Genomic DNA, 27,404 nt, shown 5'->3' on the forward strand with positions numbered 1-27,404 from the left:
TTTGGTTTAGCACTTCAATCTCAAATTATCTTCATCACAAACCAAGGATATATTGAAAATCCTTAATCGCAGATTTTCTCTGATCTGTATGCTTGTCTCAGGTCATGGACTTTAAAATATTAGTCTCGGGGGCCACATAACAGCCAAGCAACTAGTATTGTCAGAATAAGTTCACAATGGCAGCTCTTGTACTCTCCCTTAAAGTATTACTAAACCCAGGACCCTGAATTCACTGTATTTGGTCTCTCACAGTACCCAGAACATGGAAATGCAATTACTTTAGTAAATATAAACTGCTAAATTCTTTATCAGCAGTATATAGCATTGACCAGCTGAGCACTAGTTAATCTTGTAGTAGTTTTCATGAGACTGCATGACCCCTGACCCTCTGTTTTGACAGTGTTGATTGACCCTGTGCTAATCACATGCCCCCCCCCCCCCCCCAAAAAAAAAAAAAAAACTAGCAATACACACTGAACTGAGCAAGTGCAGATTGTCTCCTAGGACTCTGTACTAGCAGCAGCTAGATTAGGAACTGGGAAAGAAGGGGAGGATCAGAGAAGATCAGATTAGACAGCCTTTTACATTATTATTATTATACAGTATTTATAAAGCGCCAATAGTTCACTCAGCGCTGTACATTACAAAGGGGGACAGAACAATACCAATACAATGCAAAACATGAGGGGATTGAGGGCCCTGCTCTTTTGAGCTTACAATCTAGGAGGGAGGGGATGGTGGCACAGGAGGAGATGGCTGTGGGGGATGGAGTGGTAGGAAGAGTGGAGGAGGTCGGCAAGTTAGCAGGGGGTGGGGTAGGCTTCCCTGAAGAGATGGGTTTTCAGGGTGCACCTAAAGGAGAGGAGAGTAGGTGATAATCTGATGGGTTGAGGCAGGGAGTTTCAGAGGATGGGTGACACCCTGGAGAAGTCCTGGAGGCGGGCATGGGAGGAGGAGACCAGGGAACTAGAGAGAAGGAGGTCTTGTGAGGAGCGGAATGTGCGTGCTGGGCGGTACTTGGATATTAGGTCAGTGATGTAGTTTGGGGCAGTATGGTGGACAGCTTTGTACGTCAGTGTTAGGATTTTGAATTTGATCCGTTGCGCAATCGGAAGCCAGTGGAGGGATTGGCAGAGGGGGATGGCGGAAACGAAGCCCAACCCCTCTCAACCCCCCACACAATGCAGAGGATTAACCCTTAAGGTCTAGTCCGATCTGTGGTGAACTGTCCAAGATTTGATTCATCTATGGCCAGCTGTAAAGATAAACTTTTTTTTCTCTTTTTTTTTTTTTTTTTTTTGGGCTCATTTTTAAACAAGCTTTGGGTAATAGTGCCAGGATCATGGCAGTTCTGGGTATGCACCCTTGAACCCCCAGTCAGCAGTATCAGATGCTACACTTTGGGGTTGATTTACTAAAGGTGGAGAGTGCAAAATCTAGTACAGCTGTGTATAGAAACCAATCAAGGGTTTTTTTTTTGGGGGGGGGGGGTCAAAGCTTAAGCTCTGGTTCATACTGAATGCGACTTTGTACTACTTCAAGTGAAGTAGCGCCATTTCAATTTAAAAGCTGCAGATCAGTGCATTTTGTGGCTTGCGACTTCATTTAACAGAAGTCAATGCAAATCACAATGGGAAAAAAAGTAGTGTGGGAAATATTTTTGAAATTGCGCTACTTCAAATTGCACTGATAAAGACAGTGCCATAGAAATACATTAGCTGCAATGTCAGGTGCGATTTGTAAATCACATGTCACACCGGTGAGAACCAATATTAATTAAAAAAGCTGATTGGCTACCAGGCACAGCTGCACCAGATGTTGCACTCCGATTGAAGTCCTTGATTCGCAGGTAAAATAGTTCCAAAACTCCCAAGTATGCTCACAGAACACAAGCAGCACTAGGGCCCCCATTTCAAAGAAAAGGGGGGGGGGGCCAAGTCCTTGAAGGGCTTTAGTACAAGGCCCACTGTGATGAGTGAAGGTTTGCCCCTGGCTAATGCTCAGGGGCCTGTGGTGGGATTGGTAAGTGTTCCTCTATGTATAAGAAATGGAAGTTAATCGAGGAGACTGCTATGGCGATGCCTGGGAGGACCTTGAGGAGAAGTACTTGTTCAGCCTGTACTGCTTATTTTGGCCACTTGAGGGAGTCTGCAGTGATGAACTGCGTGTGCGCGCACGGTCTGTGGGGACATGCACAGTAGCGGCAGGAAGAGGAAGTCAGCCATATTATTTCTATGGGATGCTGCCTGGTCACACGTCGGCTGCTATGTCCGCCACTGCTGGACCCTTGAGGGATAGCCATGACCCAGGGAAGGCTATACCAAGGGCACAGGAATATTTCCTTGAGGGGGGGGTCAGCCAGTCAGGCAGCAGGATTGCTATACTTTGATTCAGTGGACTGCACTGGAGCGTATTACTTGACTTATAGCAGGATTATTTGTGGATGCTGTGTTTTGATTCTTAGGAGGATCTTGCATCAGCCTTGACAGGGTTAGAAGACAAGATTGCAGGGATGGTTGCATCCGTGGCTCAAGGGGTTAGGAAGCGGGAGAAATCCCCCATCCTTGGACCCACCAGTCCTTAAGAGTGGGTGGAACCTGAGGATAAAGATGCAGTAGAGGATCTTGAGGAAGGTCAGGCAATTGGTTCTCTGTCCGAGGAGTTACAGCCTGATGAGAAGCAAGGGGTCTCTGCTTCTCAATCACAGAGGTTATTAGTTAAGAGCCTTACTGATATGGTGTCCGGTCAGGTTTCAATTTACCTCCAGTGGAAGCATGTGAGGTCTCTTATTTCTGTTTGGGCTCATTAAAACCGCCACTGCGCTAAAGTACACTGCATTACATTCAGTAGAGCACAGGGGGGACGCATGGTCTTTTAGAGAACCAGTCACCAAAAAATCATCACAGGGGACATTTCTCCCCTATATGATGGGGGGGGAAAAGAGTTAAGTAAAAAAATTGTTTTTTTTAATTGTAAAAAATGTTGTACCTAAACACACAACCCCTGAAAACCCCCCCATCAAAAAAAAAAATAGGAGACCTTTGCGGTAATATCATGTGACACAAAATATAGGGTGTCTGCTTTCACACCCCTGCTCCTGTATCCTATGGAGGAGAAGTTTGTTAAAAAGTGGGGCATGCCGGTAGTGGATGCAGCTGTGTCTTTCCTGAATAAGCATTTATTTTTCCCTGTGGATAATGCTCAGGTGTTTAAGGATCTGGCGGATAAAAAACTAGAATCGCTCCTCAAGGCTTCTTTTTCTCACATGGTCCTTCAGTTGGTACACATGCGCAGGGTCTTGTGCTTAAAGTGTTGGTCGGCAGAACTGCTGTGCAAGAAGTTGTTGGCGGGTTTTCCCATTCATGGTAAACATCTGTTTGGGGAGGACCTAGACAAGTCTATCCAGAAGGTCTCCGTGGAAAAATGTACCCCTTTTAAGAAAAAGTCCAAACGTCCGATTTTTAAGGGGCAAGGCACTTTGGTGGCAGGTGTTTCTTCCATCAGGCAATCGTTTCGCCATGCACAGGGATCTGTGTCTAGAGGAAAATTTCAGGGCTAGGGTCAGAGGAAGCCCTGGGTGCAGAAATCTCAGATTTAAAGTCTGCTTCCTTATGAAGGGACGCCTCCACTCGTGTGGGTGGGGGGAAGACCTTTGGATTTTTCGGAGATCTGGAAGGAGCTCATCTAGAACAGGTGGGTCACTTCTACAGTTACTTGGGGGTACAGACTGGAGTTTTGGAGATTTCCTGCTCCCCATTTCTTAAAGTCCAATATATCCACGAATCCATTGAAAAGAAAATCTTTGTTTCAGGCAGTTGACCACATGATGTCCCAAGGCGTGATTGTGGAGGTTCCAGCAGACAAACAAATTCTAGGGATTTTATTCAAACCTGTTCATGGTTCCAAAACCGAATGGGGACCTAAGGCCTGTTCTAGATCTAAAGGGGCTGAACTGGTTTCTAAAGGTTCATTCATTTCAGATGGAGTCAGTCTGATCAGTAGTAGCATCGTTACAAGAAGGAGACTTTCTAGCATCCGTAGACCTCAAAGACACATACCTCCATATCCCGATAATTTCTCGCTTATCAAAAGTTTCTGAAATTTGCGATAGAAACTCACATTTTCAGTTCGTAGCACTAACTTTTGGGCTAGCCACGGTCCCTCGAGTGTTTTGATACTTCTTGAGTTCTGAGCAGCCCCAGAACTGGAGCCAGTATCTTTGCAGTCTTGGGCTATCTGAAAGATTTGGTGCTCAGGGGTCTTGTCAGTTTTACAGAAACCACCATTTGAGCCTATCGGGGAAATTCCGTTAGTTCTGCTAATTCGAAAGGTTCAGTGTTTGGTGGCAATCACTTCTGCAAGTAGGGCGTTGGAGTTAGCAGCTTTTTATTGTAGAGAAGAAGTTTTGGTTTTGCATCAGAGTAAGGTGGTGTTGCAGCCTCATCTGTCTTTTTTTTTGCCAAAGGTGGTTTCTAGTTTCCATTTAAATCAGAACATTCCCTCTTCGTTTGTTTTTTTGTTTTGTTTTTTTTCCCTAGATCTCAGCCACAAAAAGATCTTTACATGCCCTGCATGTGGTTTGGGCAGTAAGGACCTTTTTGATAATGATGGCGCAGATTAGAAAGGCTGATTCCTTGTTTGTTTTGCCAGGACTCAGAAATAGTTGATTTGGATGCCGCCTGCCCTCTCCTGAGTGGATTTGCCAGTTAATCATGCAAGACTATGGTGTGAAGAGCAAGGTTCCACCTTTTTGGGTGAGAGCACACTCTATCTGTAGTATGGGGGGCATCTTGGGTTATCCTGCTCCAGGTGTCAACTGTTCAGGTTTGCAAGGCTACTACATGGTCTTCGGTTTACACATTTGCAAGGTTTTACCAGGTAGATGTCAGAGCCACAGAGGATTCTGCCTTTGGCTGCAGTGTATTGCAAACAGCTGAGTAGCTCCTTTTGGGATTGATGGCGGTGGTTATTGTGATGTCACCCACCCCTCAAGGTCTCATTGCTTTGGGACGTTCCACATAGTCATTGATATAGCCTGCTATGTGTCCTGTAATGTACGTTAAAGAAAATTGGATATTTTTTCTGCATACTTACCTGTAAAATCCACTCCTTGGGGGTAGATCACGGGACACAGAGGTCCCTCCCCTTTTTCTGGATTTTCATTACTTGCTACAAAAACTGAAGTAGTTCCTGTGTAGGAGGAGTTATGTAGGGGAGGACTTCCTGTTTGGTCAGCCAGTGTCCATTCACCTATAGGTGGCATATAGCCCACATAGTCAGTTTTATAGCCTGCTCTGTGTCCCATGATGTACTCCAAGAAATGGATTTTACAGGTAAGTATGTAGAAAAATATCTATTTTTTTTAAGGTTTTAACTATAAACTTGGGCTTTAAAACTAAAAAGCATAAAATACTGTCGGGGGGAGCCCAAAGCTAAGAGTTGGAGTTTATGGCTCCATTCACACTAGCATGTTTTTTAACCTCCTAGAAGCTGTGATCAGCAATTTGTTTATTCTCCTAGAAGCTAAATAGTGTTCTGCTATGTGTCCATGCACACTATTTTAGGCTAACAGCATTTTTCAAGCTTCAGCATTTAGGAGCAGGAAAAAAAATTGTATTTTGTAGAGTTTTTGGTAACGTTTTTCCAGCAGGAGAACCGTTGAATGCTCCTAAATGCACCTAACAACTTTTTCTTTTTTCCTCTTGTGTATTGTAAAAACGCTAATAAAGCGCTAGCGCTCCTAAATGTTACTAAAAACCACTATTACCAGCGTTTTTTATACAGAAAAAAAAAAGGCTAGTGTGTATGGAGCCTTAAGCTGAATTCCAGGCAAATGACAGAAAACACAGTTGAAATGCATATCTTGTAAATGTTTGTCTGACCAGCATTACAAATTCTGTGGAAGATAGTTTGGGGATGTACTCATCCCTCCTACTCAGCATAACTTGAAAGAGAATTCCATTCTTTCCTGGTTTAGCTGTACAGCTTCTGTGCTCATTGGTCTATGAATCGCCAGTGCAGTGATGCTGATTCATTGTCCAAATGAGCAGGCTGGATAGGGAGAGGTGACACAGGAACCTAGAAACTAAATGAAGACATAGTGTCATGTGTGTGGCTGCGTATTATTATAGAAGTATGGTTTAGTCACCAAACTGGCTGAACAAATTGACATACTTGATATATAGGTTTAACTGTTTTATTGCTGTTTTAATGTCAGATGTATGCAATGGTCCATCTCAAGACTCCAAGCTGTCAACTTGGGGAAAAAAATAAAGTTCCTGCAGTTGGGATTTAAACCACCTGATAATTCGTGGAAACTTACTCTCCTTGTTTTTTTTTTTTTTTTTGTTTTTATTTGTTTTTTTAGATTTTATATAGGAGGATGCCACAGTAGATATGGCAACCTCCCTGTGAGCAGGAAGAAAGTTAAAAAACAATGGAAAGGAGAGCTCATTAGGTATCCAAAACCTGTAAACCAAGGGCTTATGGTCACCATCAGGCTCCACTTTGGTGCACAGAATCACTTGACAATGGAAATCACATTTTCAGTGGTGCCCATTCACCTCAATGCAGCTCATTGGTTTTTTTTTGGAAAAGGTGCAGGTGCTACTTTGGTGTGGTTGCAGTGCAATTTGTGGCTCCATAGTGTGCAATGGAAACAAGTCTCTTGGGGTGTAAGGTGCTCCAGACCTGCTCCATCACTCCACCCGCACAACCGTGCAATTTATTCACACCATCTGCCACTGTTGCAGATAGCTTGTAGTTCTCGATGGACCTCTAGCTTGCTGATTAGCACTCTTGTAGTCTATTCACACTACTTACAGCTCTGTAATGGCCTATATGGAGGTTTGTGCATTCCATCTCAAATAAACCTTCAAATCGTCATCCCTCAAATAAACCACCTGCTTCTCACTTCTCTGATTTGGCCCAAGTGACGTGATTTCCAGGGTTTGTATAATCAGTTTACCAGGGACTGCTAGTAGCTCTCTACCCTTGAAACTAGTTCATTTTCTTGCAGGTTTACTATGTAGTAGATTGTTTTATTATTGGCTGAGTTGTTTGAATACTGTGTGCTTAATATTTTTTCATACAGGTTTGAACTTCTGTGCATAAGTAGTATATTGAAGACTGAGATGCAGCACAGCAGTTACTATAGCAATGCTACTATAGTAACTACGCAGCATTAATGAGAGGTGCCCCAAGGAGACATACTGAGGGGACACACAGCTGCTAATAACAAGATAGTAAAAGGCACTGAGGTGAGAAGAGAGAAACTGAAGAGGAAAGAACTACAGAGAACTAAAGTGTACAATGTAAAGAGGGTCTAGGATGAATGGACTTACTGGCTGCAGTTTAGTATAGTATCTCTCCTTGTGATCTAGAGACATTTAGCATTGACCTAAAAGGGTCAGTCAACCCAAAACTGTTTTGTTGCCTAAAAATAGGATCCTTGCTTTAGAAGTACCCCCACTTACTGTGGCCGTTATAGTGGGTGGTTTTCCTTTTGTCTTTTTAATGCATATAGGGTCGGTTCAAACTGGGAGTCGCACAGGAGCGTGCTGTGCGTTGGTGTGTGATTCACTTGCAATTCAGTGCGATTTCAGCCTATTCATTTTGAATAGGCTGAAAACACAGCACTCCACACTAAAATTGGTGCAGGCACTACTTTTGGAAATGCACTGCAACCGAATTGCATGGTACAAGGTGCAGGAGCTGCAGAGCGGTGCAGTAAACTGCAGACATGTTGGAGGAGTTAGCACTGCAATTCTGCATCTGCCATCTGCGTTTTTATGTAAACTAGACGCATAGAAAACAATTGTTTTCTGTGTTCCCTTGCAGAGTTTGGCGTTTTTCTAGTACAGAAATCTCAACACAAGTGTAAATGAGTCTGTGCTTTTCAAAGATAAATACATGTTGGTAACTGTTTTTCAGGCAGCAAACCCTTTATCAGGCATGTAAAACAATATAAATATAAGATAGTATAATTTTTGTTTACATTTTTACTTGTATACATTTTTTTTCTTCTTCTCTAAATCTGCTTAGAAAGATTGAAGTACACTTTTTTTTTTTTTTTTTTTTTTTGTTTTGGAGGTGCTGCAAACCACATTGGTTTAATATTTACTCATTGTCTGGTTGTGGAGATCTGTTTTCTCCTCCTGTACATATATTTTATAAAATGTGTTATTTGTAAGTGCTTTTTTAATTGAAATTTATGTTTATATTAATAATTTATATTAACTTAATTCCATCTGTTTAATTCTGCTAATTTCAAACCAACATACTGTCCTTAGTAGCCGTAGTAAACATCGCTTGGTGACTTGTATCTACAGGTAAGACTTTAATAAGCTTACTTGTGGGCACAAGGAATATCTCCTAAATGTGTACTGTTTAGGACAGGCATCACTAAATGGCGGACCGCGGTCCAGACACGGACCGAGTGACAGTCCTGTCCAGACTGCGACTGTACCACTGTAGCAGCCTGAGTGGATGCCTCTTCTCCTGCCGCTGCAGCTGTTAAAATCCCAGAATTGTGGAGGGTGGGAGGAATGGCAGGGGGGACTCCTGTTCTGTGTGGCCTGTCCTGCCGCCACTGCCTCTGAACTCACAGCAGGAAAAAGGGCAGGAGAATTCGCAGGGTGGATGCCTCTTCTGAATGTACTCTCCTGCTGCCGCTGGACTCACAGCAGGAAAGAGGGTGGGAGGAATGGCAGGGTGGGCTCCTCTTCTGTGTGACCTGTCCTGCCGCCACTGCCTCCGAACTCACAGCAGGAAAAAGGGCGGGAGAAATCGCAGGGTGGATGCCTCTTCTGAATGTACTCTCCTGCTGCCACTGTACTCACAGCAGGAAGAAGGGTGGGAGGAATGGCAGGGTGGGCTCCTCTTCTGTGACCTGTCCTGCTGCCACCACGACTGTTGAAGTCACAGAAGGGAAGAATTTGGGAGGAGAATGACAGGGTGGACTCCTCTTCTGAGTGTGCTTGCTGCTGCTGCTGAACTCGCTGCAGGGAGGAGAGCGGGAGGCACGGAAGGTCTACAGGGGGAACAACAGCTGCCCAACCTTTATCATTAACAAGTGGGTCATACACCTTTTACCAAGAATAGTTAGGCAGCTCCCGACCTCAGTGCAGACCTTCCATGTCTCCTGCCCACCTCCCTGCAGTGAGTTCAGCGGCATCAGTGATGAGTACACTCAGAAAAGCAGTCCACCCTGCCATTCCTCCCACCCTCCTCCCTGCAGCGAGTTCAGCAGCGATGGCAACAAGTACATTCAGAAGAGGATTGCACTCTGCCATTCCTCCTGCCCTGCACACTGTTAAGGTAGGGGGAAGAATAGGGGAGGGCTTTGATGTCAGAGGGGGGTATCTGTGATTTGGGGGCTATGAAGTGAAGGGAGGGGCTGTAAAATGGGGGGCAGCGAGGGGGGGGGGAGTTGTGCAATGGGGTGTAATTGGAGGGAGCTGTAATACTGGGGGCTGTAATGTGAGGGAGAAGCTCTGATATTGAGAGGCTGTGATGTGAGAAGGGGCAGCTGTGATGAGAAGAGGGAGGGCTGTGATGTGAGAGAGAGAGAGCTTTGAGTTGGATGGGCTGTGATATGAGAGGGGGCATCTCTGATATGGGGGGTTGTGATGTGAGAGGAGGCAGCTGTGATATTGGGGGAGAGCTGGGATTTAGGGAGGGAGCCATGATATGAAAGGTCTGTGGTGTGAGAAGGAGGGCTGTGATTGAAATGGGGCTGTGATGTCAGGGGGGGCTGGGATGTGGGGGTTGTGATTGCAAGGAGGACTATGACGTAAGCAGGGCTTTAATGTTGGGGGGCTCTGATGGGAAAGGGAGTTGTGATGTAAGGGGGGCTGTGATGGAAAATCCCTGAGTCAGAGAAAAAAATTGAGATTCTGACCTCTGAAGAAAGAAAATGTTACCAACCGGATTTCTGTGAATTTTAATTGAGTATTTCTGGTTTAGGAGATATTAACTTTCTGCAGCTGATGATGTCACCAGCGCATGCGCGCTGTGCTCTGTAGGGATGACATACAGAGTATGTTCTCCTTCAGAACGCTGTGCTGCGATTGTGACTCCCATGCTTATGCATGGGAGTAACGTCATTGCAGCTCGGCCGTTTAAATGGCTGGAGCCAGCAAACCCAGAACGAACACCAGGTGATGATGGAAGCCCTGTCAGCGAAGACAACTGTTTGAGGGCTTAGTTTTAAGGTAACTCTTTCATTTTGTGTTACTTTACTACCACTGTAAGCAGGCCATACATGGATTAGAAATTCAACCAGTTCAGCAGGGACTGGCTGATTGTCGATCCAGGTAATGGCAGGCTGGTTGTACAGAAATCGATCTACCAGTTGACCTCTGTACAACCACCCTGCTGGGTTTTTCCCAAATGATCAGTTCCACCAGCTGGCAGCACTGATCACTGTATTGGAGAATTGGTGGGGTTTTTTTTTTTCTTCATTTTTTCTTGAAGGAAAAAAATGACTTTATGGGCTGCCTTACAGAAAACATTGACCATTCACATCATTCTTCAATAGAAGTAAAATAGGAGCATGGGACCAGGAAATGGTACATGAACCATCTGCTCTTACTCAAGATGGCTGTGGCTAGAAATTCTAGAGAGGTGATTTCTCACAAACAAAAAAATGCATGGGGACATGGATAAATGGGGTTATTTGGGGTGCTCAGATGTAGTTTAGTTTCTCTTTAAGATGATAGTTGAACGTGCAGGAAGGTGTTGTTTTGGTCAGATGTAGATATACGATTAAATATTTGTTTCCCAAGTATTAAAGTGGTTCTAAAGGTAGAAGGTTTTTTAGCATTATATCCATGAAGGTAAAATAACTTCTGTGTGCTGCTCCCACCACAGCACCCCCTCTCGATCCAGCAATGTGCACGAGAGCCTTGGCTGTCCCTGGACTCTCCCCTCATTGGCTGAGACGGCTTTGGGAATAATTGGTTTCCATTGCTGTCCGTCACAGCCAGTGAGACAATAAGGTGAGAGTGGGGGGCAGGGCTGAGCCACAGCTCTGTCCCTTATGGGCGCATAAAATTCCCCCCCATCCTCCTGACAGTATGGGGAAACTTCTCCCTGTACTATCTGTCAGATTTGAAGGCCGTGAGGGGCTCCACTTACACGCAGCATCACTCATTCACAGTGTTCTGTGAATGAGTGCCTACAAGTCCTGACCGCCTTAACGGCTGTAGGCTTGTGGTTTTCAATGAACTACTACGGCGCTGTAGATTGTCACGGTAGTTCATTGATGCTTCCTGTCAATGTATCTGCTTGCTCCTACATCCTGTACGGCAAGCAGATATTCTGACAGGTCTGAGAGACCTGCATGGCATCAGCGATCTACTGATTGATGGTGCAATGTTTTACAGGCTCTTTTCGACCAAAATAATGCATTTTTTTTTTTTACCTGCAAAAAAAATGTGCATTTATTATTTTTGTCCAAAAGGTGAACTTATGCTTTTAATGTTGATGCCTTTTTTAAAATAAATATGGTTATCCTCTATGAAGAAAAGTCAGCTGGCATTATCTGCTTGTGTTGTGAGACTTTGGTCTCTCAACACAGTTCACTAATCCTCACATCTTTTACGATTTTGGAAAGTCGGCTGAATCGTTGTGATTCTGCCCATGTTTGCAAATTGCGTAGCAATCACAGCACAACATGCTGCATGTGTTTTGGATTCCATTATTCTTTAATGATACCCAGTGCAATGCGATTCTGCCCTGGTTGTCACGCAGAATACGTCTTAAATTGTGTGAAGCTTGTCGCCCGAAAAAGGAACAGGAACTTCTTTTCAGGCAACAAACGTGCATAGGGCAGCCCATTCAAGGGACTGGGCTACTCTATGCAACACACAGAATCACGTAAAAATTGTCCTGTTAAAATCATATAGTAGGAACACTCGTTCCCGCTACACCATGATGTGACCAGGGCCTAAGATGAAAAGGTAAGAGGCTTGCAATATCGAATAGGATCATGTTTCACACAATGTTCCATACTTCTTCCTGGGTCACCAAAGGTGTGCTGGAGTCCTGTGCTCTTTGGTCCCATGCTGGTGTTTTGGAAGCAGCAGGGCACACAGCCTACTCTCCATTTTTAAAAACCATTCTGCTAGTGATGGACATGGGAGGGATGTCTTTGCTTTCTGCAGTGGAAACAAACGGTGTTTCCTCTCCTTATTCATGGCAGAGGAACAAAAGGAAGGTGAATATGTAAAGCTTGGGATGGCAAAGGACGGGCAAAGCACAGGCTTACTTTATATAACTGTAATATGAAGGGTTTCAAAGGTTTTATGCATGGCTGGCCTGTGCAAAATGTGTTTTGTAGTTTACCAGAAAAGCCTCATACAGTTCTTCCCCACATTTTATATGTTCTAATCTTTGTATCTAGATCAGGAAGAACAGTATTCTATTATTTAATGATAAATATATAGCTGGAATGTGAAGCCACACCAGGCACTCTAAAAAGATAAATATGAGCACAGGTAAAAAGCCATGCTTGATATTGGTTAAAAGGGAGCAGGGAGCACACAAATTTCAGGCTTATTTTTGAACAGAGTCCAATGTATTGTAATACACTGTGGTAAGCCACAATGGCCATTCTGCATTGATTACTTTGCAGTAAGTAGCATTCACATAGAAAATGAGAAATTTCCATACCAAAGGAGATGTAGCTCTCTCAGCACTCCTAAATGCTGGTATTCCTAAACAGCAAGTTTTTATTCTTAAATCCACTTGTTACTTTATCTCAGCAGTAACATAATTTGTCTGTAATACATTTTCTTTTTATTAAAGTAATTAGATGTTTGATATTATTAGATGGGGTTTCCTACGAAACTCTGCTCTCTTCCTCTTCTCACAGGGACTCAAGCAACAGCAAGACCCATTGACTCCTGCTGCTGTCAATCAAATACCATGAGAACGGACGGGGGTGGGGGGGTTAGCTGTGCTGCATGTTGCGGCTTCATAGATGCACACAGCTTGGAAACATGCACGCAATGCTATGGGGGCACACAGAAGAAGAACCAGGAGTGCCCGCAGGAGACCCCAGTGAAGGAGGTTTGAGGCAGCTCTGTGCAAAACCACTACACAGAGCAGACAAACAAACACCACCAGACCATCGCTTGTGGAAAACTCCTACTCCATGAGCATCCAGTTGCTCTTGGTACTCTGTGAGCATGTGTATGTGTCTTCCACAAGCGGTGGTCTGGTGGTGTGTTAGTTTTTTTGGGTAACATCTTAGCAGGTTGAGCAGTACAGATTTGGTCAAGCTGAGTGAGTAACTGGAGCAGTGGTTGGAAGTCTGAGACCTTGTTTGAAGAATATACAACCAGTTTACATCTGAATTTTGACTCCTCTCTTTTAATAAGATGCTCTAGTTGATTGCTGCCTTTAACCATCTTTTTCACCTTTGAGGGGGTGACACCGCACCTTGTCGGAGGTTATATACATAGAGTGATGGCCCATTATTGCACTTTGTGGTTTTTTTATATGGATTTGTTGCTTATCTCAAGCGTGGATCATGAGGAAGCAAATGCAATGAAATGTGTTGTTCTTACACGCTTTGTACACTCCGTCATAACATTTGAGAACTGTATCATACAACTGGATGTTGGTGTCATGTTTTTAATGAGAGATAACACTCTTTTATTTTGTTGAGCGTATAGGTACATGATTTTATAGATGTTTGTGCTTTGCATGTCTTCCACTGGTAGGCCCATGTAAAGGCCCCTTTTTTTTGGCAGGATCTCTCCATCCAGTAATAGGTGTGGTGACCCATCTTTTCTCCTTTTGGTGTAATTCACGATTGTCTGCTCAGAGGGCATGTAAGCATCAAACAGTGAACATTCAACAATTTGCCTTAGAAGCCAGTTCCTGATATTCATATGCAATATTTCCCATATGATAGATATGGTCCACCACAAGCAGCCATTGTTTCACAGTTGGAACAGCTGATTTTTTTCCAGTTAAGAGGGATAAGAGATTTTGCAGTGTTTAGGAGATGAGATGTGATAGAGCACTGATATCGGCAGGTTGGTTCACCCGTAATCTTTAATATCGCATTACCTACAGCCGAAGTAACCCACCTTTTAAAAGGATAGTTCACCTTCACCGAAGAACTGCCTATGCAGGTAAGGGGTGTCTGTAGATTAAAGACATACTGGACAGCTCTTTCTACCTCCATGAAGCCTGACAGGAATATTCCCAGGACATTGCACTCCCTACAACCTCACAAACACCCCCTTTCCGCTCTCTGATCACAATCACATCACCTTCACAGTGTCTTCAAACACCTATCACTTCAAGCAGCAAACAATTACCTGCAGAAACCTTCACAACTTTAACCTTTCTCTTTTTTACTCTGCAACTGACCGCCTCTATGACAGAATCTCTCCCCTGTCCTGCCCTGACCTGGCCACTTCTGTCTATAACAGTTTGCTCTCATCCACACTAGACTCACCTGATCCTCTAACTACACAAAGTATCAGGCCACGACCATTACAACTTTGGTGGACTGACGACACATAAAATCTTAAAAGACATAGCCGTGCACTGGAGCGATTGTGGTATAAAACCAAGTTCTAGCAAGCGTTTACCTTGTATAAATCTGCTTTATTACAAATACAATTCCTCCCTCCATGCTGCCAAACAATCCTACTTCCCTACTCTTATTAATACCTTGTCATCCAGTCCTCATCTCTTTACTTTTTCCACCTCCACCCACCCTAGTTTACAATCGCCTGAGCTCCTACCTCACTGGCAACAATTTTCTGGACTCTTTACAGTCGGGCTTTCGCTGCCCTACTAAAACTCACTAATGATTTACTAAACTGATAAAACCAATTGCTACTACTTGACCTCTCTGTGGCCTTTGATGCTGTTGACCATCCCCTCCTCAAAAAAAAAAAAAAAAAAACTCCACTCCTTTGGCCTTAGACTGCTCTTTCCTGGTTCTCTTTCTACTCATTGCAATGCTCCTTCAGTGTTACCTATAGTTCTGTCTCCTGCTCCACTTCCTCTTTCTGTAGGGGCCCCTCAAGGTTCTGTCCTTTTGGACCACTTCTCTTCTCCATCTGCACCACTTCCCTTGGCCACTTGATAAACTTCCATGGCTTCAAGTACCATCTCTATGCTGATGACACACAAATCTATCTTTCTACTCCACACCTTGCCCCTTCAGTCTCCTCTCACATTACTAACCTACTAAGTGGCATATCAGCATGGATGTCACGCCACTTCCTCAAACCAAATCTTTCTAAAATAGAGCTCATACTATTCCCTCCAGCCTGTGCGCCCTCCCTTGACCTCTTCATCAAGATCAATAATACAACCATCAGTCCCTCCCCTCATGCCAGGGTACTAGATGTAATCATAGACTGCACCTGTCCTTTCAGCCCCAAATCCAATCACTGTCCAAATCTTGTAGACTTCACCTCTGCAACATCTCCAAGATACTCCCTTTCTTAACCACTGAAACCACTAAGCAACTTATTATTCTGGTTCTCTCGCCTTGACTATTGTAACTCCCTCCTCATTGGCCTAACTAATTGCAGGATATCTCCTATCATGAATGCTGCTGCCATACTAATCCACCTTACCAACTATTCCATGTCTGCCAAATACCTCCCAAACTGTCCTCTACACTCCTCCCTTGATCTCCTGCTCTCTAGCTCCCTTGTCTCCTCCTCCCATGCTCATCTCCATGACTTCTCCAGAGCCTCCCACATCCTGTGGAACTCTACCCCAGTCTATCTGACTATCGCCTACTTGTCCCACTTTTAGGCAATCTCTGAAAAGAATCTCTTCAAGGGAATCCTATCCTGCCTTCAGCTAATAACCTAATCTTCTATTCCTCCTATCAGTTCATCCTCCACAGTCAAGGAGCAGGGCCCTCCTAACCCTCTTGTATTGAACTGTATCGTTGCTGTATTGTCTCCTGCTATATTGTAAAGCGCTGAGCAAACTGTTGGTGCTATTTAAATTCTGTGTAATAATAGGTGAGGCCTACATGTTACTGCTCACCTCATCCATCACAGGAGTGAGCTTTCAGGCTCAGAGCTACTGTATCAGGGGAGACAGGGAGCATGTGAGGGGGTCTGAATCAGAGAAAAAGCTCACTCCTTTGCGATGGTAGTGGTGAGCAGTAATGACTAGGCCTCACTTAGCAAGTCTAGGTGTATTCCAGCCAGGCTTCATGAGGTATGTAAATGGCCTACACCTATAGCAAGGACATCATTCAACTTTAGTGGGTGACACAGTTTTTGTTTGTTTTTTTGTTTGTTTTTTTTTCCCAAGATGCCCCTTACCTGCATAGACAGTTCTTTGAAGGTGAACTATTCCTTTTAAACAATTCTTCCCTTTTTTCATGGCAAACTAATTCCTTAAGATATCTTGGTATCTTACTTGCCCCCTGCCTTCCCAGCTTGTTTAGATTGAACTACATCCCCCTATTGACCTTGAATAGGCTGGACTTGCATTGATGGACTTTCCAAGCCCAGGCTTGGTTAGGCAGAACCAGTGTAATAAAAAATGAATATTTTACCCAGAGTACTTTTTTCTTTTTTCAGATGCTGCCATACAACATCCCACTTTTTTTTTTCTTTTTTTAACCTTACATTTTCTGATTCTTGGATCGGTTTGGAACCGAACACAGCCCCAAGTCTCCAATGCTATCCTTTACGTGGCTGAAAGCTGATTGGAGGCCTAGCCTTACCTGATTTTAAAAAATAGTTTTGGCTGTCACCTTGACCAGAATTTCTGATTGGAAACATCACTATAATACTAAGTTATAGGTGCAATTAGAACAAGATTTAAGTGACACCACTTTAAAATCCATATATTTTTTATTTATTTATTTTTGCAACCAGTCTCTACTAGACCAACTTTGGAAGTTTAATGACCTGTGTTGATCAGCTTTTAATCACCTCTAGCAGGTTTTGCATTTCTTTACAAGTCTATGGAATTGCAAAATCAGCTTGACGTGATTGAGAAGGAACCGAGTTGCAGGTCAGACGCACCTGTCATTGAGTCCTGAATGATCTCAGATTGATGTTAAACTGGTACCATGGACACAAGCCCTTAAGGTGATTGTTGCTGAGAGGAAATTCTACAGCACAGGCTTCACTCCAGGAAGTGCTCCTACTGACCCTGGAAATCAGTGTGGTGTTCTAGCTGCCAGGGATTAGAGAATTAGGGTTTGCATTAATAGTGAAATTTCTGTTTTTAGAACAACTGAAGTGTTTAAGGCTGCAACTAACGATTAATTTTATAATCAATTAGTTGGCCGATTTATTGTTTCAATTTGATAAAAACCTCACCATGCCGGTTTTTCTTTCTTTTATTTATGATAATTTAATGAACAAATTGAGTGTTGCACTTAAACTGCAGAATAAAAAGCATGAACATTGCATTTGCATTACACAACTGTACAAATTTTTTAAAAAGCAGAATAAAAAAAAAAAACATAGCTAGAAGTAAAAAGAGTGGTGTGCAGTTTAGTGAATATGGAAAGTTTAAAAAAATACCTGTATATATTTTTGAATATCTATAAGCAGTGGAAAATACGAGGGGCATTCAAGTCAAATCGGGATCTTTTTGAGCTGATTCACACATGTGTGGTGCGAATTGAAGCTCAGGTTTCACAGCTAATTGATACGGTAGTTGTTCACCGATTCATGTCAGGTTTACATCAGGTTCAGGACAGGATTGGCTCTCAGGATTATCCTGATCACACATATGTGGTTTAGAAATGGTTCCCATAGAAGTCAACTGCTTGTATTCTGCACCTGAACCAGATTGCACTGCTCAGAGATTGGGCATGACTTTTAAACCGCACTGAATCTGCACTGCCAGTGCATCAGACATATGTGAACAGGCACCATAGGAAGTAATGTTTTTTGTTTTTTATTTCACATGTCATTTTGATTGCATGTGGTTCAAACCGCATCCAATCCGCATATGTGATCCACGAAGCTCCCCTAAGTAGAGAGCAAGTAAAAGTTCAAAATAGATATTAGTGATGATGTGAACAAAAACAGTCTCTGGTGGGTAATCCGTGCGTTCCCAGATGATCATACAGGTGATGTGTCAAAGGGATGTTAAAAATGCACACTCACCCGATGACAGATCATGATGCGCATGGTATATGATATAAGGCCGGAGGTCACCCCTTAAAAGGTAGTCAGCCTGGTCAGGTCCACGAGATCTCCTTCCTCCCTGGTACTCTGCCCCACAGCTGTCGTCCTCCAGGTATGGGCTCTATGGCGGTATTGACTCATATAGAGCCAGAAAGAAGAATGCCCATAGTGTAGTATTTTCCAGCAATAAGCATTTATGAAAGATAGTGTGATACAATAGAAACAGTATAAGAACTGTCACTGACCATGTACAGCAAAAAAGATGGCCGCCAGACCTCCTCGTGGTCTCGGCGGCGGCGGCGTGACGTCACCGCGTATAATCAATATGGCAGACAAGAGTGTGTTCATGGAACAGCGTGTGGTGATGAAGTTACTTGTGAATAAAGGAGTAAAACCCACAGATATCTACAGAAGGCTTCAAGGACAGTACGGTGAAGAGACGCTCAGCCGCAATAAGACATTTGAATGATGTAAACTTTTCAAAGATGGCCGTACGTCTGTCAGTAACGATCCCAGCCATGGTGGTTCCCAGCACACAGCAGTCATTCCAGTGAGCATTCAGCACGTGGAACGCCTGATCCTGGATAATCGACGCACAACCTGTTGTGAAATTGCCCAATAGACTCATCTTTTTGTGGGATCGGTGAACAAAATCATTCACAAATATTTGCATTTTCGAAAAATTAGCGCATGCTGGGTACCAAGACAGTGAATATTCCTGTTGTGTACTAAGTGATGTGAATACATGTCTGTGGAAATAACAGCCTGGTTTGATCAATAAGGGCATCTTGTTTTTCCAGGAAAGCACACAAGCTCCTACTGCTTACTGTACTACATGCACATTACATCAACTCGGCTGGAAAGTATTGCCACTTCCCCATTACAGGCAGGACCTTGCTATGAGTGATTTCCACTTCTTTGGACTCCTAAAAAAGTTCCTTGGAGGTCAGCATTTCAGCACTGATGATGAAGCAGGCTGTCCTAGGATGGTTCAGGTGTATTGACAAATCTTTCTGTGCCAAAGCTTTCAGGGCATTAAACCCTGGGATATGTGTATAAATGTATCAGGGAAGTATGTGTAAAAAAAAAAAAAAAAGCAGTTTCCACTCCTTGAAAGTTGGTTTTTATTATATAAACTCAAAAGTCCAGGTATTACTTGCACGCCCCTTGTATAGATAACAGGTTATAAGGTTAGGGAACAAAATCTCTAATCGGGAATTCAGAATAACAGAAGAGATATATAGCATATACTTAAGAGGTTAAGTCTGGTACATATCAAGACCAAATCAAAATTTGTATTTAAAGAAAAAATGTAACGGCCTAAAACACTGTTTTCCAGATTTTCAAACCAGGTTGTAATATAATATACATGACAAACTCCCTTGTCATAGGCAGGTAGCTTGATACAAGCTCCCTGCACCTGCTGTCACTAAGACATATAATATAAGTAATAAAATTTTAACTATACATAATATATTTATCACTTAATGCAAAAATATCTGTAGCTCAGCTGCAGATAACTATTACTAAAAGGGGTTAATGTATACTGTGAAACATAAATAAAACTTGTATCATACATGTGCTGATCATCGCTGCAAAGAGCCCTTACATAGCTTTCTTCTGCAGCCCATGACTACATGTTCCACGAGACATTGTTCCTCACACATTCACATTTACAAGTTCTTAGGCACTTGTAAAAGTGTACACATTGGCGTGAGCATCAAAACTGGAGCAAGAGCAATGGATGAAGGTCGCCTAGTCCGATGACCCATGTTTTCTTTTACATTATGTGAATGACCAGATGTGTATGCGGCACTTACCTGGGGAAAAGAGAGCACCGGGATACACTATGGGAAGAAGGCTACCTGATGGAGGCAGTGTGAAGCTTTGGGCAATATTTTTGCTGGGTCTTGCCATTCATGCGACTGTTATATTTCATGTACATAGTTACATAGTTAGTCTGGCTGCAAAAAGACAAAAGTCCATCCAGTTCAACCATTAAAAAAAAAAAAAAAAAAAGTTATATTCCTACACCCACAGTTGATCCAGAGAAGGCAAAAAAAACCCCAGCAAAGCATTATCCAATATGCTCCTGCAGGGGGAAAAGGTTCCTTCCTGATCCCCTGAGAGGCAATCGCATATTCCTTGGATCAACTTTACCTATAAATGTTAGTAGTTACCTCCTACATAAACATTGTTGCTGATGGCATTGGCCTCTTTTAGCAGGATAATGCACCCTGCCACACTGCAATAAGGGTTTGATGTGTTGACTTGAACTCCAAATTCTTCAGATCTCCATCCAATTGAGCATCTGTGAGGATGTGCTGGAAAAACAAGTCCGATCCATAGAGGCCCCACTTCGCAACTTACAGGACTTGGGGGATCTGCTGCTAACCGCTTTGTGCCAGATACCACAGCAAACCTTCAGAGTTCTAGGGGAGTCCATGGCTTGATGGGTCAGGGCAATTGTGATGGCAAAAGGGGAACCTACTCAATATTAGGTGGATAGTCCTAAAGATAGAGATCTATTTATACAGGTGTAAATTTAATTTTATTTTACGCAGACATACTTGCATACTTTCACCAAAAAGACAACTTCCTCCCATTGACTTAAATCTGAGGCAGATATTTGCGTCCTGTTTAATGGTTGGGGTAATTCAGTTTAAACCAAAGGCCTGATACAGTCAGAATCTGAAATGAGTTCTATTGCTCTGTGACCACGCGTTGGTAATAGATTCTAAATGTAACATATTGTCATCCTTTTTCTGTCAGGAGAGGACTGGGTCCAAAAGTGAGGCGGAGAGTGTACCAGACTCGATGAATTTCCTTCGACATGTCGGAGAAGCCAGGCCAGAGCACAAAATCAAAGGATGGGAAAAAGTATGCTACTCTCAGCCTGTTTAACACCTATAAGGGAAAGTCACTAGAAACCCAGAAAACTACTGGTAAGTAGAATTACAACGCAGTGCAGTGTAGTATCTGAATACAGTTTTTTTTTGTTTTTTTTTCTTGCTTTTAACATTCGTCATCTGCTTGGCACATTAGGTGTTTTCTTTCTGATCGATTGAGATAGATGGAGATATAGATAGAGATAAAGCTGCGTGGCCTTCCCACACCTCATGTATTCAGGGCAAGTCCTTGTCATGAACGTAGACAAATGTAAAAGTGTTTAAAGAATTACATGCAGTTGTCTGAATGCAGATATTTCACTGTGATGCGACCTTTCTACTTTTTTTTTTTTTCCTTCTTTTTATGGATAGGCAACTGGTGAAATTGTGAATGTTGTGTAGTCTGCTTGTAACATCATTGCTCACATTATGAGTGAACTAAGTGACCCAGTCTTGGTTTGACGCTCTTTACTTTCTTTGTTCCTTAATCTTCTAAAGTTGCTGCACGCCATGGACTCCAAAGTTTGGGAAAAGTTGCTGTTTCTCGGCGCATGCCTCCACCTGCAAATTTGCCTAGTCTTAAAGCAGAAAATAAAGGAAACGATCCAAATGTGAACATTGTGCCCAAAGATGGAACAGGCTGGGCATCAAAACAAGAGCAAAATGAAGAGGACAAGTGAGTATCCGTGACCGGTTTTCTCTTTAAACAGGAAACTTAAAGTGGAACTTCACTTTCTCAATCAACATTGACTATTTTGAATCATTCGTATGCTAGCATTAGTAAATAGATAGGAAAGTATATCCTATTTACTTGTTTTAAACTGTTTTTTTACATTTCGTTAGTTTCTTCCTAGGTTCCATGGCTCGGTAAATGATGTCATACATCCCAGGGGTTTTTGGGAGGGATTTTCTCAACTAAGCACACCCTCCTGCCTGCATGCTGAGCCAAGGGCAGATGGATTCAAGGAAGTAAATGCTACATGAACCATTTGCCCTTACTCAAGGTGGCCATAGCCAGTAAAGCTAGGGAGTGTTTTTCAAAGCGAAACATAGATGATGGGGGAATTTGCTTTCCATATTAAAAATAAGTAGCACTTTTGGTTTGTTGTGCCCAGATGCAGTGTAGTTCTGCCTTAAGCTCCATTTACCAAAAGTACATTTACAAATCTACTGACTCATTTGTGTGTATTGCACATTTTTTTAGCAGGCTATAGTGCAGATTCCTAATTTTTGCTGTGGTTCTTGTGTTTAGGTAGGCCATGCAAAGGCAATTAAATATTTACAGTAGATGAATCCTTTAGCCTTTTCACTGCAAGTGACGTATCCCACACATCACAACAATCCAGAGTTAAACCAATCATGAACATTCTGTAATTTTTTTTTTTTGTTTTTTCTTTTAATTGCAGGCACTGGCCTTGATAGTAAAAGGGATCTCGGTAGCTGTATAGCCACCCGATCACTTTATCTAGGCTCAGTATGTGGGTGTAATAGAGCCCTGATGTTTCCATAAAGATTACATTTTAAAGATGCCCCCAAGTACATACATGTGCTTGCAAATGCACGAATGCATACATAACAATTCTGAAATATGCATTAGTTATCCCCTGAAAGGAATATGTTTAGGGTTAACTCTAAACTGATGTTTAAAGTTTCCTAAAGCACAATATATGGACAATTTTTGGGTATGGTGTTTGTTTGTTTTTTTGCCATTTTGCAGGTGTTTACAATTTTATAGCTTGCCTTTGTGCTTGCTGCAATATTTTGGAATTGTAAATCACCAGCCACACATGCATGGCTCAGTTTATAATCTTGGCATGCTGTGTGTGTCAGATCGTTATAAATCCTGTGCATGCTGTGTGCATGCTTGCTCATTATAGCAAGAGCTTGGGGGGATTGAATCTATTTAGTTCCTCTGTAAAGAAAACCTAAACTGAAATAAAACAGACTACCATTCGCTAACCTTTTGAAAATGCAACTTGCCTGGCTGGCTCTGATGTCAGTACTTGACTGCCTGAGCAGAAACTGGGACAGTCAAACAATGTGTGAATCTCTGATCTGTATGCTTGTTTAACCACTTCCTGTCCGGCCCCTGTATATAAACAGCCGGACAGTGGCAGTGCAGGGACGGGTATCCGTTCATAAACGGCGGCCGCCATTTTGGACTGTGCGTGCTCCCTAGGAGCGTGCGGCACCACGATCCGGTGCCCACTGTGTCCTCCGGACACAGCAGAACACTGATCGCTGTACGGGACCTCTGTGTGAGGTCCCAAACGTGATCACTGATCGAACAATCAGTGATCACATGAATAGGTGTAAACAAGATGTCACTTATGACATCATTGCTTACTACGTGTAAACTCTGTGAATGATCATAGAGATCACATGGTACAAGGCTATTCACAACAGCCTTGTACCATGTGACAAGCTGTGACCAATCACAGCTCACACAGTATTTCTCAATGGCTGCAAGAATGCAGCCAGAAAGGAGGAGAAATGATTGCTTTTACACCCATAAAGGCTGTAAAAACAATCAGTGTAAAAAAAAAAATCTTCATCACCCCCCACAAGTAGTGCAGTGTCACTATGGTGACACTGTACTGCTAGGGTGACAGTATATAAAATAATAAATATATAAAAAAAATGTAAAAAATGTTTTAAAAATTTTATATTTTTGGTTACAAACTAATTTGGTTTATTTTTTTTTACTAAAAAGATAACTGAATGCATTTTGGCAAAGATTTATGAAGAGGTTATTATTTAGTTGCAAAATTTTATAAGAAAAACACTTTTTTCAAAATTTTTGGACTTTCATTTATATAGCAAAAAAAAATAAAATACAAATCCCAGTGGTGAATAAATACCATCAAAATAAAGTTTTATCTGTCTCAAAAAATGCTAACAAATTCATATGGGTATAGTGTTGCATGACCGCGCAATTGTCATTCAAAGTGTGACAGCACTGAAAGCTGCAAATTTGCCTGGACAGGAAGGGGTAAAAGTATCCGGACATGAAGTGGTTAAGATCATTAAAGCATTAAGTTGTCCTGACAGCCAGACAATTTGCATCTTCAAGAGTGTAATTTTTCTATAGTCCCAAGTGTTATAAGAAAAGCGATTTGTATTCCAAAGGGCAGCTACCTGTAATTTTAACCTCAAGCTCTGGCAAGCTTCTAAGAAGGCCGTATACAAGATACGAGTGAAACTTGAAAAATTAGAATATCGTGCAAAAGTTCATTTATTTCAGTAATGCAGCTTAAAAGGTGAAGCTAATATATGTGATAGACTCATTATATGCAAAGCAAGATAGTTCAAGCCGTGATTTGTCATAATTGTGATGATTATGGCTTACAGCTCATGAAAACCCAAATCCACAATCTCAGAAAATTAGAATATTGTGAAAAGGTGCAATATTCTAGGCTCAAAGTGTCCTGCTCTAATCAGCTAATTAAGCCATAACACCTGCAAAGGGTTCCTGAGTCTTTAAATGGTCTCTCAGTCTGGTTCAGTAGGAATCACAATCATGGGAAAGACTACTGACTGGATGTTCCCAAAGTGCTGTATCAAAGCACATTAATAGAAAGTTATGTGGAAGGGAAAAGTGTGGAAGAAAAAGGTGCACAAGCAGCAGGGATGACCGCAGCCTGGAGAGGATTGTCAGGAAAGAACATTCAAAAGTGTTGGGGACTTTCACAAGGAGTGGACTGAGGCTGGAGTCAATGCATCAAGAGCCACCACACACAGACGGATCCTGGACATAGGCTTCAAATGTGGTATTCCTCTTGTCAAGCCGCTCCTGAACAACAAACAACGTCAGAAGCGTCCTACCTGAGCTAAAGAAAAACAGACCTGGTCTGTTGCTCAGTGGTCCAAAGTCCTCTTTTCTGATGAGAGCAACTCTGGGTCCTTAGTTTCCAAATGAGATGCAAGAGTATGGAGGAAGTATGAAGAGGCACACACTGCAAGATGCTTCAAGTCCAGTGTGAAGTTTCCACAGTCTGTGTTGATTTGGGGAGCCATGTCATCTGCTGGTGTTGGTCCACTGTGCTTCATTAAGTCCAGGTTCAACGCAGCCGTCTACCAGGAGATTTTGGAGCACTTCATGCTTCCTTCCGCAGACGAGCTTTATGGGGATGTTGACTTCATTTTCCAGCAGGACTTGGCACCTACCCACACTGCCAAAAGCACCAAAACCTGGTTCAGTGACCGTGGGATTACTGTGCTTGATTGGCCAGCAAACTCGCCTGACCTGAACCCCATAGAGAATCAAAGGGGCATTGCCAAGAGAAAGATGAGAGACATGAGACCGAACAATGCAGAAGAGCTGAAGGCCGCTATTGAAGCATCCTGGTCTTCCATAACACCTCAGCAGTGCCACAGGCTGATAGCTTCCATGCCACGCAACATTGAGGCAGTAATTGCTGCAAAAGGGGCCCAAACCAAGTACTGAGTACATATGCATGCTTATACTTTTCAGAGGTCCGATATTGTTCTATGTACAATCCTTGTTTTATTGATTGCATGTAATATTCTCATTTTCTGAGATTGTGGATTTGGGGTTTCCATGAGCTGTAAGCCAATATCATCACACTTATGACAAATCACGGCTTTAACTATCTTGCTTTGCATGCAATGAGTCTATCTCATATATTAGTTTCACCTTTTAAGTTGCATTACTGAAATAAATGAACTTTTGCACGATATTCTATTTTTTTGAGTTTCACCTGTACAAGTGTGAGTAGATGAGGTTCCTGGGAATCTGTTTTCAGACAGAAACCAGTAACAACAGTTGAACATTGTAGTCTTTTGCACTTAGAAAAAGTATCAAAATGGGTTGTTTAATCAGGTTCATTTGTAGAATGTGTATTCGTTACAAATGCTGTTCTAATTTTGATAGGTTCAGTGATTCTGTTAGTTCTGCGGTAAATGGTCATTTCACAAGAAATGAAGGCTCTTTTGGGTTTCATAGGTGGGCCTGTTTAAAGCTTACACTCACATTTTTGACGTGCACTTAGCCATATGCCAGGGGTGGGCAACTGTGGCCCTCCAGCTGTTGGTGAACTACAAGTCCCATCATGCCTCTGCCTTTGGGAGTCATGATTGTAACTCAGTTTTGCAATGCATCATGGGACTTGTAGTTCTACAACAGCTGGAGGGCCACAGTTGCCCACCCCTGCCATATGTCCATGACAACATTGACCTTTTTGATCGGTTGTGTGTTTTTTGTGATTGTTCAACCCAATATACTGTCTGAACTCTGATTTACATTTAAGTGAATTTTTTTTTCTTCCTTTAGAACACCAGAAGTGCCCCCACCACCTCCAAAGCCACTAGTTCCCGTTATGCCCGAGGTTCCTACTGTTGCCAAATCATGGGCCACTTCCAAGCCAGGTGGACCCAATGATGGTAAGAGGAGTTCTAAAGCGGCTACATGTATGCAATCAGGAGTACATTGCTGCTGCTTAAAAAAAATAAATCTGGATGTGTTTTACAAACGTGCATTTCACTGATTTGACTTTGGGAGTCGCCAGATCCTAATAAAAATGCACTTGTGTTGTTAATAAAAGCTTGAATTAGTCCTTGGTCACATGACCTGTTGATCACAGATATGTACTTCTCCAATACTGGTGATCTCTTTGCTGCTAGCACAGCAGTTTTTGTGCTTTTTTTTTTATATATATTTTTTTCATAATTCCACTTCCCTTATTTTTGTGCTTTATAAAATCGAGATAATCTACTTGTAGTGAGGATATGTATTTTACTGTAACCGCAAGATAAGATATTGGACACCTAAGCGAGTTGTAGATTAAAAAAATTGCAGACCTATTCACCCTGGGAAACTGCTGTGCACAAATGGGGCAAAACCGGATGCTAGGCTCTTTTCTCTTCAAGTTTCACATTATGGCCACTAGAATATTATAGGATGTATACTTATTTACTATGGTCATTAGCTTCAGCTAGTTCCCATAATGCATTATTTTCCTGAACTGTGCTTTTCCTTTTGCCCTTTTAATACATAAATATCATTCGAACTGGAGAGAATAGCTTAAGATGGCCATAGATGATGCAATCTTCTTTTTTTTTTTTTTTTTCTTCTTTCCTGTGGAGCTGTTGTGTTTTCTGGGGTAGGGGTTTGGGTGGATGGAGCAGTCCCTGCCAGGAGTACAGAGATTATTGCTAGCGCCTATAGCCACTGGCAGTATTCACATGAAAAATCCAACTGATTGTACCCAAGTTGTACACCAATTAAACTGGCTGCAACCAGCCTGCCCATAGATGGCCCGTATCTTGCCCAGTCCCTGCTGAACTGGACGAGATTTGAGCATTCTATGGTTGGCTTTAGTAACATTTTAGTTTTGCCCCTATT

At 42.5% G+C, this 27,404-nt stretch overlaps 1 protein-coding gene across 4 annotated transcripts in view; it reads left to right on the plus strand.

The window, feature by feature from the left end:
- The window catches only part of PRRC2C (proline rich coiled-coil 2C), a 119,356-nt gene that overhangs the window by 13,603 nt on the left and 78,349 nt on the right, over window positions 1-27,404 (plus strand). For all 4 annotated transcript variants that reach the window (XM_089671555.1, XM_089671558.1, XM_089671556.1 and 1 more), the window contains exons 2-4: window positions 20,925-21,097; window positions 21,539-21,716; window positions 26,334-26,443. In XM_089671555.1, coding sequence (XP_089527681.1) covers window positions 20,986-21,097; window positions 21,539-21,716; window positions 26,334-26,443 — 400 coding nt within the window. In that variant the 5' untranslated portion in view covers window positions 20,925-20,985. The remainder of the gene's footprint in view (window positions 1-20,924; window positions 21,098-21,538; window positions 21,717-26,333; window positions 26,444-27,404) is intronic.

This window comes from Staurois parvus, unplaced genomic scaffold, assembly GCF_062004578.1.
Source record: "Staurois parvus isolate SC_StPar_1 unplaced genomic scaffold, SC_StPar_1.0 ptg000106l, whole genome shotgun sequence".
Classification (NCBI taxonomy): Eukaryota; Metazoa; Chordata; class Amphibia; order Anura; family Ranidae; genus Staurois; species Staurois parvus.